The following is a 21,705-nucleotide window of genomic DNA, read 5'->3' as shown; positions in this document are numbered from 1 at the left end:
TCAAAAATATATATATATATTTATATATAAAATATGAAGTCATTAATAAAATTAAATTAAAAGTCAAAATTAATAATAGTAAAATAGAAATCCATGCAGACTAGCCAGCCAAAGTTATGTGACTGTCTGACACATATGCAAAAGATGCAAAAGCGCTCTTGCTTGGATTATGGAATAAGGTAGGTGTTATCCTATTTTATTAATTCTGTACTTGGGTTGATCGGATTATTATAATAATATTGGGTTATATAAAACGTATTGAGCCTTTGGTGGCCAAAATTGAGAATTCATTTACTGTTATTGGGGAAAAAAATTAGATCACATATGCACCATTTTTTCAATGACCTTCAGCCAATTTTCCGTCAACACCATAATCCCATTGTTATAGAACGTCTGTTGTTTTTGGTCAAAAAATTGTGACATGCGGTTTTCTCAGCTTCTTTTGAAACTAACTTAACACTATTCAGGGAGTTCTGCATAGACCAAAACAAATGATAGTCTGATGGTGTCAGGTCCAGGCTATACAGTGGATGCATTAAAACCTCCCAGTCAAGTTCTCTCAATTTCTGACAGGTCGTTACAGATTTCATCTTTAACGTCAGAAATTAAATAATGGGTCTGGCATTGTCACCATGGTATAACAGTAAACCAGTTAAGGCCATTTCTGGGTGACTAGTTAAGGCTGTTTCTTTTGAATTGTTTGGTGCAATCATGCTAATTGTCATCAGTACAGATCTGAGTCTACCGTTCTGCTTGGCGGCAGTAGTTCGTGATGCATTATGCCCTTCCAATCCTATCAAACTCACAGGATATTCTTCCTGGGCATAAGCATCAGCTTTGCCACAGAGCTTTTCCTCGCTTCAATCATGATCTTTTTCAAACTTTGTTGTTGTAGGTTATCCACTTTTCATCATTCATGATCAACTGCTTCAGAAATGGCTCAATTTCATTACGTTTCAGTAGAGATTCACAGATAGAAATTCAATCAAGTAAATTTTTCTGAGTCAGATCATGTGGCACCCAAACATCAAGGTTTTTTGTAGCCAGTTTTCTTTAAATGGTTTAACACTGTTTGTTGGTAGATGTTTAGGTTATTGGCAATGTTATGACTGCTTACATGCCGTTCTTCCTTGACTTATGCCAGAATATGCTAATGCTATCTCATATTCGGAAGGCTCAATACGTTTTAGACTACCTATTATAATGACTCTCATAAACCAATGATAAATTCCATGTCAAATATTATAGATTATATTGTTTTAACTGGATCCCACATTGTGTTATGCGACTGTACAGGTTTGACAGCCTATTATTTATAATTTTTATGTTTAGTACACTTATTAATCAGTAGTGTACATGAATATACACTTATAATTAATTTGTGATTAAACACAAATCATCTATTTCTAACCATTGTTATGTTGATTCCAAGCTATCCTGTCAGATCATAAAATATACAATCCATGTTTCCATTAATTTCCACTAAAAACTACTATTTGATATTAAAAAAATCTCAAAAATTGTTTTTTAATATAGTTTAGATTTTTGGAATATCTTTGCATCAATTAAAAAAAAAAATTGTTTAATTTTTAAGATAGAATGTTGAGAAGAAATGTGAACTATATTATTGATATAAACAAAGATTAATCTGTCTTATGAGATGTTAAGATCAGTTTTAAAGGATGCTCATCCTCTTACCTTTCTGGAATGTGAGAAGACAAAGTGATTTAGATTTAAATTTAAATAAAGAAATTTTAATGTTATATAAATACAGTTTTAAGAAAAATAGCATTTTGAATAATTTTGTTCTATTTTAAATTTATAATAAAAACAAAATATGTAACTTACCTTAAACTTGGGTATGATCTTTTTATTAAAGAAAAATAATTTGCACTAATTTTAAATGAAAAAATTTATTCCATCATTGTAGATCGAACCAGAAAGTCCTGTTGGCCGATACTGGATTTAGTAACCTTTTTGGATGACATCTGGTATCCAACTAACTGGATAAAAGCCCAGAAAATGTTTGAACTAGTGAAAATATTAAATATAAAACTATTGTATTTGAGATAAAAATTAAATTCTATAAACAGGAGTTGGGTGAAATAAGTTTACTAAACTTATTAAAAGAAATCCCCTTTTTTGATGTTGTAATGTGCTAAGGATAAAATATAACAATAATATTAAAAATGATAAAATTGAAGATTTATCCTTGATTCAGAATTTCTAACTATGGGGTATTATGGCTGATCTTTGATATGCTATAACCTAGCATATGAATAACCTAAACATTTATATGAAAATAATATTTTTTCCTAATTAAATCAATTTTAATCATACTACAAAATTGAAAAAGGTTAAAATTTATCTTAGAGGAAATTGAAAAAACAAATTAATCTATATAAAATTCTAAAAACAGTAAAATTTGAGTATTGAAAATGAGTCCTGAATTTATTTAGATATACAGATTTGTAAATTTTAAAAATTATAGTAAAAGTTAAAATAAAAAATTAATTGTAATTAGTAAGAGAAATGGCTGAAATGTAATGCATAGTCGCTCATAATTTGTAAATGAAAAGAGATAGTCAAATGAAACAAATGTGTCATAAAAGAACATTTTATTTGCTATGAAAACTTCTACTTATTTTCCATGTAGTCACCATTTTCTGCTACACATTCTTTCAATGGTGAATCAGTTTTCTCATTCTATTAATGAAGAATGCGGTAGACTTTCCTTGATACAGGACCTCACTACATGTTTCAATTCGTCATCTGTGATGAATTGAATACCCTTAATGTGCCTCATTTGTTGTAAGAAAAAAGCTCACAACAGTTGTTCCTGATGCACAGCTTACACACAACAATTTAATTTAAAATATTTATCATTTTATTTAAATATTAAATTTTTTCGTTTATTTAATTTTCACGGGTATGGCAGTACTAGCGGTGACAGTCAGCACTAACTAAACTAATGTAATTTCCCTGCAGGGAAAAAGGGAAATTACATGATGGTGGACTGTGATACTAGCACTTCTTGTGATGACGAGGGGTACTTTGACGCAGTACATTCACGTAGCCACTAGTTTAGAGCATTTTTTAGGGTCGGGGTGTGATTTTGCAAATATTGTTATTTTTTTATCATTAACAAATGTGCTTAAGAAAAATATGTCCTTAATTAGGTAAAATCTAAAGATAGTGATTGCAGCCTTACTCTACAGCCTCACCTCCTTGACCTTTTACGTTGAAAATGTAATGGCATCATTGCTCCATATATAAAAAAGTAATCTGACTTAAGTTTGGTCAAAATCGCTCTAGTAGTTTTGAAGGTATAAGGTGATTTAGAGGCCATCACTGAACACACAAACAGTAACATTCGGAAAATTTCCATCCAATTTTTGGACTCCTTAGGTGTCAGAACGTCAAGATGTGGTGAAAACCGCGTATGCCCAAATTGGACCTATTACAAATACTTTCCCCTGTAGAACTATAGCACTATCTAGAGGTAAAGTAAAGTGAAAATCACTGGGTGCCAAATCTGATAAGTATAGAAGGTGAGATAAAGTTCAAATTTCAACTTTACAGGAGCCTCTGTAATCGCATGCGATGTATGAGGCTGAGTATTATCATGTTATAGAATTAATGGCTTCCTATATTTTCAAACACAAAACACACATCTCCTAAGCCTTTTTAACATAATTAACAGTCAATCTAGCTTCCAGGTTGTCAGTCACCATATGTGTGTTTCAAATTCCATAACACTATTAATTGAACTTTTTTGCAGAGTTATTTTTTGAAAATTTTTGAATGGTGAACCAAGATTCTCGTATTCCATGCTCTGCCACTTTTCTTCTGGGTTGTAATGATGCACCCAAGTTTCATCTCATCACAGTATTGAAAAGGAAGCCATCTTCCTCTTCATGATAACATTTTAGAAGCTTTTCTCAACATTCTTTTCATCATTGTTCTTTTCTTTGTGTTTGTGTGGCACTCACACTAAAATAGATTTTATGGTAGCCAAGTTATGCAAAAATGTATCCTACTCATTCTTTTGATAAGCCTGTCTGATGAGCAATTTGTTGTGTGATGTGATGGTCCCTTTGAATCAATTCATCCACCCTTTTTTATACTTCTCATCAGTCAGAAACTGATTGACTACTGAGAGATTTATCCTTATTATTCGCTTTACCAACTTATCTACAAAATTTTATAGCCTACTTACAGTATTTAGTTCAACAATTTCATCACCATAAACAAACAGTCACTCTTTTTGCTGTTAATAATTCAGTCACTGTGCATTGTTTTAGACAACTTGACATAGCAGGAATACTCAACTCCATAACGATGGTAACTGACAGAAAATGAGAGGTCTAGATCAAATAGTAGAAGGGGAATGAAACTACAAGTAACTATCACTTACTGTGACATTTTGTTCTCCCATTACATTTCAGCCACCCATCATTTTAAGAAATAAGGTAAAAATATGTAGGATTGGATATATATATATGATTGGATAGAGAGTGAAAGAGAGCATTTCTATTTTTGTGTAGTCCTGGGTTTATACAAAAAAATGTAATATTGTTGCGTATAGTTTTTGAATTGGAAGAGTTTTTAATAAGTTTGTTTTTTGTTTTAATCCTTGTGGTTCAGCCTTTTTTGTTTCTGTTATCCGAGTAGGGAGCCTTTTTTTACACTCCCTATCGGACTTTGTTAAATTTTATAGTTTTTTTATTATTTTTACTTTTATGTTTTTTGTTTTAATAAATTTATTGTATTTTTAAGACTCCGTGATGTTAGCTGTAAGTCTTCAATGATATTAGTTTTAATTTTTTTTTAATTTTTGTTTGTAACTTAGTTTTAATTTTTTATTATATAGTTTGTTTCAGTATGTTTTTTAGTTTTCTTTTTAGTCTTTCTTTTATTCGAGAATGGGCCCTTTACACCCATCTCAGACTTTGTTAAAGTTTATTTACTTTTGGTTTTATTATAGATTTTATCTGTGATATTAGTTGTAAGCTTTATTTATTTTTTAGACTAGTGTTCATTTCTTTTATTTTTTTTTTTTTATAAAAAAAAAATCCGGGCGATGATAACGCGTAGGTGTTTTTCGCCCTCAAAAAAAAAAAAAAAAAATCTTATAGGAAAAACCTTACTTGAGTTTTGTAACTCGATTCAATTATTATAGGCTCATTTATATAATTAAAAAAATTTAATAATTCTGCACTATTTGACATAATTTTAATTGAAGAAATAAAAACATTGACCTTTTTATGTTTTCTCTAAAGATTAGCACATCATTGAAATAAAATCAAAATAATAATAATAATAATAAAATTAGTGAAAACGGAAGGCTAGCCAAAATGAGGCATCTTAAAATTTCTCATTTTGGCTGGCTATAAAACTTATCTTTTAAATAAATATTATTAAAAATTCATCATTTTTTTTTATTTTTCAAATGCCTCAAGTGATGTATGGAATTAAAGAGGACCCTGCAAGGTTTAAACTGACGTAAGTATTTTTTTTTGTGATATTTTTCATGTGTTGGGAACTGTAGGTTGTAAGAAAATTCTAAAATCCCTTCAAAAACTAGCAACTAGACATACAACCACACTAAAAGATGTCCCTTAACTAGAAATATTTTCAAATGTTATTACCCACAATGTACTGTATTTCAGACAATATTACATAAACAGTTACTCATCCTCGCAACAGAATTTACAGAAACGTAATCTACATCACTGAATACAAAAAAGACAAAAACATAATTTCTTGAGCCTCATTCATTAACACAGACACACATTCAAAACCTATCACAGCTGACACACTCTTTCATTCATCCCATACAGCAAACATTTAGCATTTAGAACTAAGCTACAAACTACAAAAAATAGACACACTAGTACACAGATAAACAGCAACAAATTCATTGAAAACTACTTATTTTAATAATCCCAAAGATAAAATTGTTGACAAATTCAAAAAGTTTCCTATAACATCACATATCAGAGTCACTGTAAAAAGAAACTAGGAACAATCTATTCAAAAAATATTAAAAATAATCAAATGTTATAATACCCGATAATCAAATGCTCTTTATTCGATAAAATTCTATCATATTTCCACTAAAAAATTTATAACAAAGCAAATTATATAAAAACTTTTAATTTTTTCTTATAAAAGAGAATTGATTTACTGAAATGAAGAGGATTTACTGGTGTTATATAGTGTCCATATATTTATATTTACTAGTGTTATGTGTCCATATAGGATGGCTGTGTATCTATAAGATTGTTATTCAGATGATTCCAGTTGTGTAACAATTGTTTTAACTTCGTAAGATACATTATAACAGTCTGTGTCTTCCAGCCCACACAATTACGTTTCTATGCACCATGCTCATTTCATCATATTCTGTTATCTGTTGGTGCTTATAAAAAAAAATAATTCTTTTAAAAATAGGATTGTAACTGAAGTTTTAGTGAATATTTTTGTTTTTACACAGTTTAATTTTGCTCGGTTTTAATAACAGCTGATTTTTTTGCAAATACAATTGACTATTTAGACATTTGGGTGGTTTTCTTTTAATCTTAACAAACATTTTTAAGCGGTTTTTTGTGTTTGCTTTTATTTTTTTCATACATTTTGTGAGTTTGTTGGCTTTTTTTTAGTAATGTATGTAACATATGATATAATTTAGTTTTAAAGTTATTTGTTTGCAGTTAAGGTTAGATTTATTTGTGCAGGATATTGTTATTAGATAAATATTCATAGTATTCTTTTTTATACATTTACAACTTTATTTTAAGAATAACTAAGCTGAATTTGTCTATATATTCTATACTATTATATAAAAATGAACAGGGTTTTTGTTTGTTCAAGATAACATGGTTCCCACAGGCAGGAAAATTTAGGAATTTTTAGAAAAGAAAATCAGGAAAAATTGCAAAATATTTCAGACTATTGCAATTTTGTTATTAATGAAGTACAGGTTGATTCAAAGAAACGGGAAATTTTAAAAATTAAACAACATTAATGAAAAATTTTTTTTAGAAAATGAATTTTATTTCATGTAATTGTACAAATGTTGCCATTTTAGGATACATACATTTCAGTTTATTTTTTAAAGATGACATCTTCCAGGTGACCTCTTCTACGTAAACACTCACGAAGTCTCTTCGTTAAATTGTTCATGGTTTGACGTAACATCTCAACTGGAATTTCCGCAATTGCTTCTCAGATCTTTGCCTTCAGTTCTTCCATTGTAGCAGGGCTACTGTGGAACACTTTGCTTTTAAGGTGACCCCACAAAAAGTAATCGCAAGCTGAGAGATCAGGCGATCTGGGATGCCATCTAATGTCACCGTTTCGAGAAATGACACGTCCAAGTAATCAGCGTACAGCTGCCATCGATATTCGTGCAGTATGTGACGTTGCTCCGTCTTGTTGAAACCAGGCTATGTAAAGAATTAGTGGAAATCTCTTTTGTTGTTCCACAACAAAGGTTTCAAGCATGGCTACGTAACGAGCCGACGTCACTGTAATTGCAAGATCGTTGTCATCCTCAAAAAAATAAGGGCCTATAACACCGTAAGATGACATAGCACACCACACGGTCACTTTCTAGCTGTGCAACAGACGCTGGTGTAGCTGCGTATGATTTTCTTGTGCCCAGTATCTGAAATTTTGCTTGTTAACAAATCCACCGAGGTGGAAATGCGCTTCGTCTGACACTCACAGTTTGTGAACAAACTCTTCGTTATCATTTATCTTCTGAAGCATTACATTACAGAATTGTGCTCGTACAACTGCATCGTTCGGTTTCAGTTCCTGGACAATCTGAAACTTGAATGGATGGTATTGCAAGTCCTTCACTAACATTCTTCGAACACTTGAACTATGCAATTGTAAAGATGCTGGGAGACGACGGATTGACCGATGTGGACTTCGTGTGACAGCATCTTGAATATTCTGTGGTGTACGGATGGTTTGCTTACGGCCTGGAGGTTTCTTTTTCATTGCTGAACCAGTTTCCTCAAAATTATATATCCATGTTTTAATTGCATGTGCTGATGGAACACGGTCGTGCCATCCCAGATTAAAATGACGGTGAAATTCTCTACGCGCTCCCTCCACACTGTAATTATTTTTGTAAATCGCTTTGATAGCAAATGCACGTTGCGCACCACTCCAAGGATCCATGAAAACTAAATGGAGGTTAGGTTAGAGAGGCTGGTGCAAATTATCAAGTGGTACCAATCTCCCACGGCTACCAACACAACTTTCAAAATTTCCCGTTTCTTTGAATCACTCTGTATTTTTGTAAGTAATGGCAAAATATATTTAATATACTTTCCCAACGTCAGGAAGTGGCAACCCCATTGTGCAGCACATTGTAACTACATGCTTAAACAGCCCATTAACATGTGCTGTTCTTACTTGCATTCCCCATTATTATTTTATATTAAAGAAGTAAAAAAATATATATATTAAAGGAGTATATATATTATATATTTATATTAAAGGAGTCCAGATTGCAGTAATATTTTCACGGGTGAAATTTTAGCAAAAAGTTAACCATTGAAAAATTTAAAGGTCATAATTAATTGTTTTTTTGGACTTTCTCTCAAACCACCACCATGAATTTTTTTTTTGTTTTTTAGATAATTAATTGCATTTAAAGAGACTCTATTTAATGACCAGTGGTTAGATATAAACTTGCACTCTGAATTCATGGTGGAGGGATGTGTATCATGCTTTTTGTGACATGTGTAAAAAACATTTTGGATTCGGCAATATGGACAGAAAGCCAGTGATTTCACATCATAAAGGAAAGCAGCATAATGAAATAATTAGGATAAGGAATTGTCAGCCTTCACTGAAAATGGTTTTGTCTCACAGTGGTACTTAATTCAGCAGACTAAAACTTTGATCAACAGTTGTGAGAATGGCGGTTGTGATACTTGTGTGTGTTCTTTGCCTGGATCTTCTGATCAGAGTAATAGCAGTTCATCAGCAAATGATGCATTTGAATCCTCAACTTAATTTACACAAAATGATAACAATTACTTCTTTTTGTTATAAAAACCCTGTTTCTAAGGTGGAGATTATGTGGGTTCTCAATGTTGTACAAAATAAGTTATCCTGTTCATGTGAAGATGTTGATGCAACTTTTAAAATTATGTTTCCTGATAGTTGTATGATATCAAAATTACAGCTTGAAGCTACTAAATGCTCTTATGTCATTAATCATGGCCTTGAACCATACTTTGCAAATATGCTAGAATAATAATATGTTCTGCAAATATGCTAGAATAATAATAATAATAATGTCAAAATATTTTTCAAGTAGATGTTAATAACATTTGTTTTCTGCACAAAATAATGTGTTCTGTTCTAATTTTCTTATTTGCATTACTTCTAGTTAGTGATTTTAGTTTTCCTTTAAGTATCTGATCATACATATGTTCTCTTAGCATTTTCATGCAAACCAAGTTAATAGATATTGTTTTTTGTTTAGTTTCCAAAATGTATATTGTAAAAAAATCATAAAAAATAAACTTTAAGAATGAATGTAATAATAAAAAAAAGGTATGAATTGGGCTGTTATGGGGATGGTGGAGGCTGCAAAAAAATCAAATATCTATATATTTTTCAGAGTTAACAGCAATAACATAACATTATGAGAGTCAGCAAATTTTTACTAAATTGGTCAGGAAAAATGAATCTTAAAATTCAGTGAAACCCTGGGATGAAGTAAAAGACTGCTCTACCAATCACTACCAAATTTTTACCCATGTTTCTTGGCATAACTGAGAAGGTTTTCAGATATATTTCACCTCAAAAATATATACATATATATATAAATTTAATTGTGGAGATTTGCCGATTGAAGCACAAACTTTAATGAATTGAAATAATGCACTGTGAGTCTCTATCACTGTGTGTGCTGGGTTTGAACTGAATGATTCGAATCAATCGAATGAATAACATTACAAAAATAATAGAATTAAATTTACATCAAATAAATTCTCTTCATCTATACTATTAAATAAAGAAAGAGGGTTTTTGTTTGTTCAGGATAAACAAAAAAAAACTACTCAATCATTCATAGTAAAATTTTTACCCATATTTCTTGGCATAACTGAGAAGGTTTTTTAATATATTTCATCTCAAAAAGCAACCAATTGATTCAAATTTTTGAGGATATATTTGTATTATTCCAAGGAAGGTTTTAAGCCATAATCAAGGCTCTAGCCCCTTGAAGATTAAAGATATTCATTCAGAAAAAAAAAATTAATCCTTTTACTTCATTATTTTAAAGGCACTTTATCTGCCTCCATGACGAAGAAAAAAGATATGAATTTTTCATCATCGAAGGCGTGTAACAAGGCTTCGCTTAGAAAATAGTTTGATTTATCACGTTCAGCTTAATTTCTGAAAGTAGGTTATCTATTACTATTTCAATTTCATTATCGATTCTATGGATGCAGGTCTGGCTTACTAGGTTCTTCATAGTAAGGACATTCCATACATACTAATGATGCCAGGACCTGAAGGGCCAATGGATTCCTAGTTTCTAGCAAATGAAATGCCTGTGGATCAATTTAGGGACTTCGTTAAATGTCTGGTGTCTAAAATACCTATTGGTAAAGCTGGCCCTTTAAGGGCCAGCTTTACCAATTCCCCTTGTGATAGCCATTGTTCCCATTGTTCCGCCTTCCCCTTCTGATAGGATTTGTATGGTTGGAGTCTAAACAAGATAGATATTTGTTCAGCTCAAAACATTCCTAAGGACATAAATAGTTTATTAATGACTTATAAATAGCATTAGAAGAAGCGAAAGCTTACTAAAGTGTCCTATAATGGCACAAGAGGAAATGCAAATACTGAACAATGGAGACTTGTATCACAAAAAAATTACATGCATTAAAAAAAAAATACCACAGACCCCATATGTCATAATGTTTCCTAAACAAAAAAATTTAAGAAAGCGATAATTTATTGAGTAATATCACAAAGTGACTGACAGATTAAACTGCAAATTTCCATGATGAAAAATCAGTCTAGTGATAAATAAATATTGTTTGGCTACTACTTGCTTTTAAATCTATTAGAGCCAAACATTCATCATTATTTTCAGAATGCCCTGTTATTATCAGATTTTTCATCTTTCACTTAATTTGTACTTGTTGTAAATATCTGTCATGAATACTTATTTTACTTCTATTCAACTTTTTATACAAAACTACATAAATAATCATGGCGATATAATATGGATTTTTAAGTTATTACAATTAATACTAAAAAAAATTGCATTCTCTATTTAATCGCATTTTTTCAGGAGGAAAATTGAGTGAAGGATTAAATTTCAGTGATGACCTTGGTCGTTGTATAATATTAGTTGGAATGCCTTATCCAAATATAAAATCAGCAGAACTGCAAGAGAAAATGGCATACCTTACTTCACTTTATGTAAGCTCAAATTCAGTTAATTTAGAGTTCTTAAGTTAAATAAAAGAGGTAATTTTTTTTTAAACTTTTCTATCTTAAAGTTCATGAATGATTGGACATAATCCAGTCCTAAGAATCAAAAGCACATTTTTCTGTAATGCAATATGCTGATGATATACTTGTTTCATTCTAAATTTATAGAAAATTAGTGCGACAATTTTAATTATTTAATATAATAGTGACTATAAAACACTTCTTAGAAATTTAAAAAAAAAAGGTTCAAGAAGTTTTAGTTCAAAATTAAAAATATAACTGTAGCACAAAAGTCCTCACCCTATTTCCTAAAGTTGTAACTGAAAATGAAAAAATTGCTTCTGTTGTTTGATTACATTTATTAAGACGTTTATGTTTTATATCATTAAGTCGAGAAGACAATACTGACCACCAAGTGGCCACCATCAGAGTTGATACACAATTGGGCTCATTTCACAAGATATTCCATTACTTTCTTTAAAACATCTGGCGATAAATTCTCCACTTCCTGTTGGATATTCTCCTTTAGGTCTGCCAAGGTCTGATGCTTGTTCCTGTAGCCCCTTGACTTCAAAAACCTGAAAGAAAGAAGTTTGGAGCTGTTAAATCAGGTGATCTTGCAGGCCAATTCAAATTGAGAGATTAGACAACTGGGAAACGCTGGCTTCAGAATGTCCATTGTTGCTGGTTCTATGTGTGTGATCATACCATAGCACGAGCAACAATGCTGGAACCATGTTTCTCAAACCCAATTCATCAGTTTGTGGCAGCAAGAAGTCATTGATCATGGTTCTGTAATGCACACTAGTGACAGTGACAACGTCAACCTCAAATAAATAAAGGCCAATGAAGTTTTCTTCATAAACAATATACCAAACAGTGACTTTGAGAGGATGTAATGGCTTTTTGTGATTTACACGCAGACTCTCAGTTCCCCAAAAACAAAAACTTTTCTTATTCATGTATCTGGACAGGTGAAAATGTGCTTCATCGCTCATGATGATTTTGAGTGGAAAATTCTCATTTTCAATGCAAGGTTTAAGAGAGGGCTTGGCTAAACTGCACACGTGCCTGGCAGTTTGCAGGCAATAACTGGTTTGTGTTTTGCATTTTGTATGGTAATATCTGTAAGTGTTGCACCAAACTTCACTGTTATGACTGTCTGTTGATGCCAAATTGCATGGCCCATCGTCTTGATGCTTGGGTGTCATTTTGAACATCTAAAGCCACAGCAGCAATGTTCTCGGCCGTGCATATGCTAAGGGGCTGGCCACTTTTCTTACTGTCTCGTGTTGAGCCAGTTTCCTCAAGGCGAATGGCTAGACGTCGTAGTGTTTGGCCAGTTGGTGCCGTACGCCTAGAATTGATGACAAAATCCACACTGAGCCAAAATCACTGACCCATTGTTTCTCAAAAACATTGACACAATTATTACGCAGTCCTGGAAAATATAGCGATCCATGGCTCATCCATGTTTATTTTGGATCTGTGAAGAATAAAAATAAATTGATTAATACATAAATAACAACTAAGTTATTGGGTAAGTTCATTGATGATCTTTTACAAGGTAATAGGAGGGAGAGTCCCTACTTTAAATCCAAAATGGCAGCGACCAACGTGACTCCATTTTGGAGTAAACTCTGTTGAAAAATTTGTGAGTGGTTCAAGTAGCTTATGTCTTTAGTCACAGCAGCAGTAGTACCGAGTGGTAATCATTCCATTACTATAATCAAGAAATTTCAGGTTTGAATGTTTCCATGTTATTTTCTTTTTTTTTTTTAACTTGTACTTTTTTCTTACATATACATTATTACAGATTATTTTTTATTGTTTAGTATTTATTACAACAATAATATGAAGTCTGTTCAGAAAATAGCAAAACTTTATTTTTTAATCTTTATTACTAATTTTTACAGATTATTGGTCCTTTCCTCTTCAAAGTACCCCTTGTCCTATTCGCACACTTTTCCCAGCGATGTTTCCACTTCGCGAAGCAGTCCTGGATAGCTTCATTTGAAATGGCCTTGAAGATTCATGACGAATTTGCTTTAATGTCATCAGTAATCTCAAAATGGCGACCTTTCATCACTGATTTTAATTTCGGAAAATAAGAATATAATATTTGATATTTAAGAACTTATTACCTCTCGATTATGATACTGAAATGCTTGCTGTTTGGCTGTTGCAACTGCTGTGATTATAAATATAAAAATAAGTTATTTGAATCACTCAAAAAATCTTTATATAAAAGGTTTACTTTTAAATGGAGCCAAGTTGGAAGCTATTTTTTATTTAAAGTAGGAACCTCCTCCTACTACCCTGCAAAATGGCATTAATAAACTCTATTATAAGCAGACCACCTGCCCTTGAAAGTTGTTCCAGTTTTTGCAAAATCATGATATCAAAACAAAAAAAGAATGTAGTTTACTATCTCATCTAGGGCATGTGTTTATTTAAATATCATATTACGGGTTGTATGTTGATATATATTATTTTACTGAAATTAATTTTTTATATTCATATTATTCCTTGGTACTGTTAAATTATATTTAAATTCTATTAAATAATCTACCTAGTACACAATATTGAGATAAAATATAACTTAAATCTCTCATGAAAGTACTTTCGCATGATCCGACATCCTCAATCATGATTGAAATAATTCCATTATTGCATAATAAAAGTTTAAAAATAAAAATACCAAAATAATGAAAATTACATATTAATTTATACAAGTTCTGCTACCTGTTGCAATTTTTATAAAATTGTCTCCTTCAAAGACTGTCTGATGGTTTATCAGATCGAAATTTTGTTTGTATTTGTATATGTAATATTATTTATAATATTTCTTAATTTGTGTTAATATCAGAAATAGAATGTTTATTGTTTATTAGATGGTCTACTATATTATATTAACCTAATTTATTATTTTTTTTAATTTTTATAATGTTCAAGAAATCTTGTACATTTTTCACTCTTTTGTGTCTTAAACATATTTGTAAAAGTGTTAATTTTATGTGATCAAGGGTGATTTGATTTTTTATTAATTGTTATATTATTAGATTTAGTTTTTCTATATACTGATGTTTCAGTTTGGTTGTCCTTGTTTATTTCGATATTGACATCAAAATAAATAGGAAAAACAAGCAGATCATAAAAAAACTAGATTTCTTGAACACTCTAGAAACGTTATAGAAATTACAAAAATAATAAATTAAGATTATCTAATATGGTAGACCATGTAATAAACAATAAACGTTATATTTCAGATATAAAACAAATTTAGAAATTAATAAAGATGACATAAAATAAAATATTTTAATAAAAATATTAAACTTATAAACACAAACAAAATTGTAATAGATTGCAGCACTCATATAAATGAACATGCAATTTTCATTATTTCAGTATTTTTATTATGTAATAAGGGGATTATTTGAATCACAGCTGAGGATATGGAATTTCGTTAAGTACTTTCATCAGAAATTAAGGTAACATGCTTAGAGTATAATATAATTATTATAAACATACTGTCAAACATTTTCATTAAAATTGTAAAGATTTACTGTAAGAGGTCAGTTCAGAGTATAACCGAACACTTTTAATTATGCACCAACAGAGAGAGATATTTATTTAGTGACAAACAGTTGGCAGCATTGTCAGATTGTGTTCTGCTTAATCCCCTCTGTAACCACATGTTCTTGGATTGTTGATATCTCCTTTAGTTTTCATGTTGTTTTTTGAGTGCGACGTATTTAAGTGTTAGTAGCGATTTTTGGGAGCAACAATGCAACGTAAAATTTTGTGTGAACGGGAAAACTTTCACAGGAATGTTTCAGCTTATGGAGATGATGCTCTGTGTTATACGCAATGTTACTAATGGTTTTCACAATTTAAAAGTGGTTGTCAGTCAATTGATGATGACCCTCGACCAGGAAGACCTTCGACTTCAACTGATGAAACCCATGTCCAGAAGATTTACGATCTGATGCGGCATGTAGATCACTGATTGACTGTCAGAGAACTTGCGGAAGTGGTTATCATCTCGATTGGATCATCCTATGACATTTTGATTGAAAAATTGAAAGTGCATTCAAGTTACACCAAAGTTTGTTCATCGTTTGATGACCAAACAACAGAAATTACATCAAGTGGACATTAGTCGAGAACTTCTTGAACAAGCCAATGACAATGAAACATTCATGCAAAGGATCATAACAGGAAATGAAAGCTGGGTTTATGGCTACGACATCAAGATAAAAGTTCAATCTTCACAGTGGAATGGGAAAGGGTCTCCATGTCCCAAGGTAGCACATCAGTTTCGATCCAATGTCAAAGAGATGCTGTCTGGTTTTTTTTAATTTAAATAGAATTGTGCATTTTGAATTCTTGCCTCAAGGTAAAACAGTAAACTGTGCTTACTATCAAGGCGTTTTACAACAGTTATATTAAAAAAATCCGCAAAAAGAGACCAGAGTTGTGGCGAAACTTATGGTTCCTTCACCACAACAATGCACCAGTGTACTCATCTATGCCAATTCATCAGTTTTGTGCCAAAAATCAGATGACTGTCCTCCCTCAGCTTCCGTACTCACCAGACCTGGCTCATTTTTATTTTTTTTAATTTCTGAAATTAAAATCAGTAATGAAAGGATGCCTTTTGAGATTATTGTTGACTTTAAAGCAAATTTGTCTGGCTTTAAAGTCCAATTCAAATGAAGCTATCCAGGACTGCTTCGCAAAGTGGAAACACTACCGGGAAAAACGTGTGTGAAAATAGGGGTGGATAGTACTTTGAAGGGGACAAGGGCCAATAATCTAAAATTAATAATAAAGATAATAAAAATAAAGTTATTTTCTAAACAGACCTCAAATAATAGAATTTTAGAGGTTGCAGTTTAACAAAATGTTTCTCTTTTCCACAAATCAAATAGCTGAATTTTAAATTTCAGATACTGGAAAGATTTCTTTGATTTTTTCTACCATATTTAAACCATTTTGTTTAAAAATATTTACCTGTTGAAACTTCAGGAGAATTTTTCACTTTTGAACTGCATTTCTTGAACATTCTGAAGAAAAAGAAAATTGTTTATTTCCTAAAATGACTGACAGTGTGTCTTGTTTGTTTTTATAATCTTCAACTATTTTGATTGCAAATATTTTATTGATATTAATAACTTGTGTATCTATTTCACTAACTGCATTAACACAATTCATACACACTACAACTTAACAATTTTTAAATAAAGTTTCATTACTGTTTCAAAGATTATTTTAAAGAGTTTATAATACCAAAGTAATGTAAAGGCATGATGATCTTACATTTTAAAAGAAAAAAAAAATCTTTGAGCTTGGGAAAATATAAATAAATTTAACATCATTAATATTGGTAGCAGCCCAAGTAAGGATGGAAAATACTTCCTAATCATAAATAAGATCTATGTTATTACCTTTATAGTGTAAAATTCTAAGAAAAAAAGTAGTTAAATATTTATGAACGTAATGAAGGCTATAAAAATTCTTGTTTCTGAATATGTAGCATTTAGTTTTGGAGAAGCCCTAATTGGCTCTTCAAAATTGAGAGATAAATTTCTTAAATGTTTGAATTGTAGAAGTATATTGAAATCTCCAGTGATTTTGTTTTATCCAGTAATTTTATTTTGAATGAAAAAACTTTTTAATTAGTAGGTAAAAATGATAAAGGTTTAGCATACATCAAAACTAACCATATAAGGTAATAAAATAAAATTACATATTTTTATAATGTACTTTTTTCATTTAGGGCGGCAAGGCTGGTGAGGAACATTATGAAAATTTATGTATGAAAGCTGTAAATCAAACTATCGGTCGTGCAGTACGACATAAAGAAGATTATGCTACAATTTGGTTATTAGATAAACGATACAGTAGAACAAATACACAGAACCAACTTCCACAGTGGATAAAAACTTCACTGAAATCATGTAATCATTTTGGTCAAGCAATGGGTATGACAGCCAGGGTAAGGTTCAAGTATGATATTTTTAAATAAGTTGTAATAGATATACCGTCCGATAAGTTTTCAAATTCCACTGAGGATGATGAAAGTAAAGTTATAACATAAATTATAATGCAAAACTGATACTGTAAAATATTGACTTACAAGGTGGTACTCACAAATGGTGATATATTACAGTTATATTTTATATAGGTAATATAAGATTTTAACCCACCGGGTTGGTCTAGTGGTTAACACGTCTTTCCAAATCAGCTGATTTGGAAGTCGAGAGTTACAGCATTCAAGTCCTAGTAAAGCCAGTTATTTTTACATGGATTTGAATACTAGATTGTGGATACCGGTATTTTTTGGTGGTTGGGTTTCAATTAACCAAACATCTCAGGAATGGTCGAACTGAGAATGTACAAGACTACACTTCATTTACACTCATAGATATCATCCTCTGAAGAATTATCTAAATGGTAGTTACCGGAGGCTAAACAAGAAAAAAAAAAGAAAATATAAGATTTTACCCACAAAATATTGTTTAAATTAAAAAGTACACATTAAAAATAATTTATTATTTTTTTACATTATTACATAAATAAGTGCATTTTTAGATATGACGGCCTTTATAAAAAAAAAAATAGAATATTCGTCTTTCTTCCAAAAAAGATTGATCTTAACTCATTTTTTATATCTTTAATTGAAGACATCATTGTATGTGCTCTCTTTCTCTCAACAACAATAAAAATGATTATTTAAAATATTAAAGTGATGTATGTTTAAAAAGTATAAGGAACAATAACAGTAACGCTAATTCAATTAATTCTATTTAAAAGCTGATTCTAACTAGTTATCAGATTATTTTGATACTAGTGAAGTAAATTTTTTTATCTATAAATTACTGCTATTGTGAGGAGACAACTGGATTGTCTCCTCAATGTCTCAATTCACACTGGAACATTACAGAAGAACAAAATGTTGCATAAAACGATAGGTCCTGCCATCTTTTAGTTTAATTTCCCTTCTATTATCTTTCTGAAACTCATTAACCTTCTCAATTTCTGTCAGTCGCCACTGTTATGGACTCGAGTACAGCCTGTCATATCAACACTTCTAAAATAATTTGCAGTGATTGAATTTTTATCAATGGAAAAGGTAAATTCTAGTGAAATTCATAATTGTTTAAAAGTCACTTACGGTGACAAAAATGTTGATCAAAGTACATGAATAAGTGTACAATAAAAGTTTTTTGCATCCGAAACTAGTAAAGTGAACATTGAGAATGAACCTCACAATGATCGTCTAGTTTCTTTGGCCAATGAGAAGCACCAAAAGGAAGTGGATGAATCAGATCAAAATGACCATCGCATCTCTTAACAATTGTCACCAGTTAGGTATATTGAAAGAACAAGTAGGATACAATAGAGCTTCTGTAAAGTTTGTTCTTGTGAGTGCTACCAAAACTCACAGAAGAGAACAAACAAATGACAAGAATGTTGCGAACAGCTTCTGAAACATTATCATAATTAGGGAGATGACTTCCTTTCTAATACGGTGACAAAAACAGCAGACATGAAACACCAGCACTTCAGTTTAACATAATCAAAAATATTCAAAACAACCCTCTTCAAAAAAAAATTCTCATACCAGTGTTTTGATATTCCAAACACGTGTATATGACTGACTAGAAGAACCTAGACCCGGGTTGACTAAATTCTGTGCAATTAGAGGCATTAAAACACCTTAGAAACACGTGTTATGTTTGACAACCACAGAGCCAATAATGCTCAGCCACATACATCATGTGTAATCACTGAGTCTCTTGTGAAGTTGAAATTTTAACCTATTTCACATCCACATTTACCAGATTTGGTGTCCTGTGATTTTCGTTTCTTTCTGAAATTAAAGAGGTATATTAAGGCTGCTGATTTCACCTTGGATGATGAACTGAAGGCCATAGTAAAATTGTGGATCAAGGAAAGACGTCAGCATTTTTCATTGATGGAAGTGGGAAACTGGTTCACCATTGGGAGCAGTATAACTTAAATGATGACTATATGGAAAATAGTTGGAAATTTTTTATTCCAATGAATTGTACTTTTATGCCGTATTTGTTTCATTAGCAAGTTATGAGCGACTGTGCGTTAAATTTCAACCACCATACATACATTGTTGTAGTTATTATTACAGTAAAATTCATTTTTGGCATTATCTGTTTAAACAATTTTCAATTTGTAACAATATTTTTTTGCCTATTCCATCAAAAGTTTACAATAACCGTGGAATTTCAAGCATATAGTTTCTCACGCACAACATAATTTTTAACCAAAAAAGTAGTAGTTCCTTTTTAACATTTCTCAATGATCAGTTTGAATTTTTCATTTCCAGGATATAAATGAGGGTAGAATAAAAAGTTACATTTTCATTTAAGTACCAAGTTATTGGCTTATAAGTATTGCAATTGATTGGATCAATAATGCTTGTCATATGAAATATGGGTATACCATATGCAGTACATATAGCGATTGTGATGTTTTTTACTTTTACATTCCATGTTTATCATAATTTAAGATTAATTGTCAATTATATCTCAGTAATCATCATCAACAGAGACATAAACAAAAAATATAATACTTATTTTTAGTATAGGTAAATACCAGAAATATATTTATTCGTTTATTATGATGTTCAGTATATATTTATTTGCTTAATGTCAGTAAGATAAGAATATATAAAAATATTTTTGTTGTGATATTATTTCATGATTTCCACACATGTGTGGATAATTATGATTAACCTGCAATTATAATAATGAATGTTGGTAGTTGAAAAAAAAATAATAAAGTGTCTAGCATTGTGTAATACCACATAGCTACCTTAAATTAAGCCTGTTTCAAACCTAAAACTACTGGTAATAATGCTGCATTGTAGGTTTAAGTCATTCTTGTAATTAATTTTTTTTCTTTCAAACACTTTATATCTAAAACATTTTTTACAAAGTTAATTTTCTACATATTGCAGTCTAGCATAAATGTAGTAACTTCATTTATGTTTAGAATATTGTCTTAAATTCAAATGAACAGGACAGCATTAAGCATAGTATAGAATTTTATCATTTAACAATTCTGATGTTCCAAGACACATACAGATGTGCCTTGCAGTATCAGAGTAACAAGCCAAGTTTTATACTTTCTTCTCTTTTTTGCTTGTCATCCAAATATTATACTTTTTCAATTTCTGTTCTTTACCCAAAATTCCTGTCCGGTCTTTTTTTTCTTTCAGTGGTAATTCTACTTTAACTTCGGTGAACTAGATGTGCAGAAAGGCTGCTTTCTTAGAGCATCAAAATTTACTTTTTCATAATACCAATCCCTGATACGATTTGTTTATCAACCAGTATTCTATGGCAGTCGATTACCCAAACTTCCACAGGTTGCTCAATTTAAATGGAGCACCTCTTGCAGGTTAAGTGTTAAATTTATAGAATAAAAAGCAGTGAACATTTTTTTTGTGTAAATTTTTATATGATGCAGGTGTTGAGCACAATTGCACATTATTATTACGCCTACATTAGTCCATCGGAGCTGAATCTCTTCCCTCATGTAAGATCTGCAGTCCTTTTTACTTAAGTCAGAAATGTTAATTAATTCATATTGAACAGAATATCTAATAAATATCCTTCAAATTATTGCCAAAGTTTGTTTTGTGCTTTTCAGTTCCAGTAACCAATTTTCTACAACATGTATTTCCAGAATTGTTTTATAGTAGTACATTTTGTTGATTGCTTCAATAACTAAATTTTTGGATTAAACTAGTTGTATTAATTTTTTAATCAACTTTGATTTTGTTTCAGTTTTTTTCAGGTATGTCTAAGACGTGAATCAAATTTATGAAAAAATACTGGAAAGTTTGAAAGACTGATCGAATATATCAATCTTTATGAACAAAATACTACTGGTTCTTTTTTTTGTTTTATGTCTTATATTATACTGTACTGATGAAAACAATTTTTACTGATTTTTACAATTTACTGTTGAATTGTTTGTTCCACAATGTAAATATTTTTATAATAAATGTAATTTTAATCAGATATTTTGTAATAATAAAAAAGAGAAACATTACTTTAATTTACCCTGAAACTTTTTTTTTCTTTGAGAAAGAAATAGAATTGCTTATATTGATATGAAAAAAATAATCATGCTTTAGATCTCATTAATGATCAACACTTTTCATCAGAAGGA

The 21,705-nt window shown here is 30.7% G+C and overlaps 1 protein-coding gene across 1 annotated transcript in view; it reads left to right on the top strand.

Moving 5' to 3' along the window:
* LOC142333096 (ATP-dependent DNA helicase DDX11) overlaps positions 1-21,503 on the top strand; it is an 82,196-nt gene extending 60,693 nt beyond the window's left edge. Inside the window, exons 15-17 of the mRNA XM_075379952.1 lie at positions 11,339-11,469; positions 17,264-17,482; positions 21,318-21,503. Of these exons, the coding sequence (XP_075236067.1) occupies positions 11,339-11,469; positions 17,264-17,482; positions 21,318-21,344 (377 nt within the window). The 3' untranslated portion in view covers positions 21,345-21,503. The remainder of the gene's footprint in view (positions 1-11,338; positions 11,470-17,263; positions 17,483-21,317) is intronic.
* Positions 21,504-21,705: the final 202 nt, after the last annotated feature.

This window comes from Lycorma delicatula, chromosome 12, assembly GCF_047948215.1.
Source record: "Lycorma delicatula isolate Av1 chromosome 12, ASM4794821v1, whole genome shotgun sequence".
Classification (NCBI taxonomy): Eukaryota; Metazoa; Arthropoda; class Insecta; order Hemiptera; family Fulgoridae; genus Lycorma; species Lycorma delicatula.
Note: the sequence above shows the minus strand (reverse complement) of the source record. Positions and strands in the feature narration are given on the sequence as shown.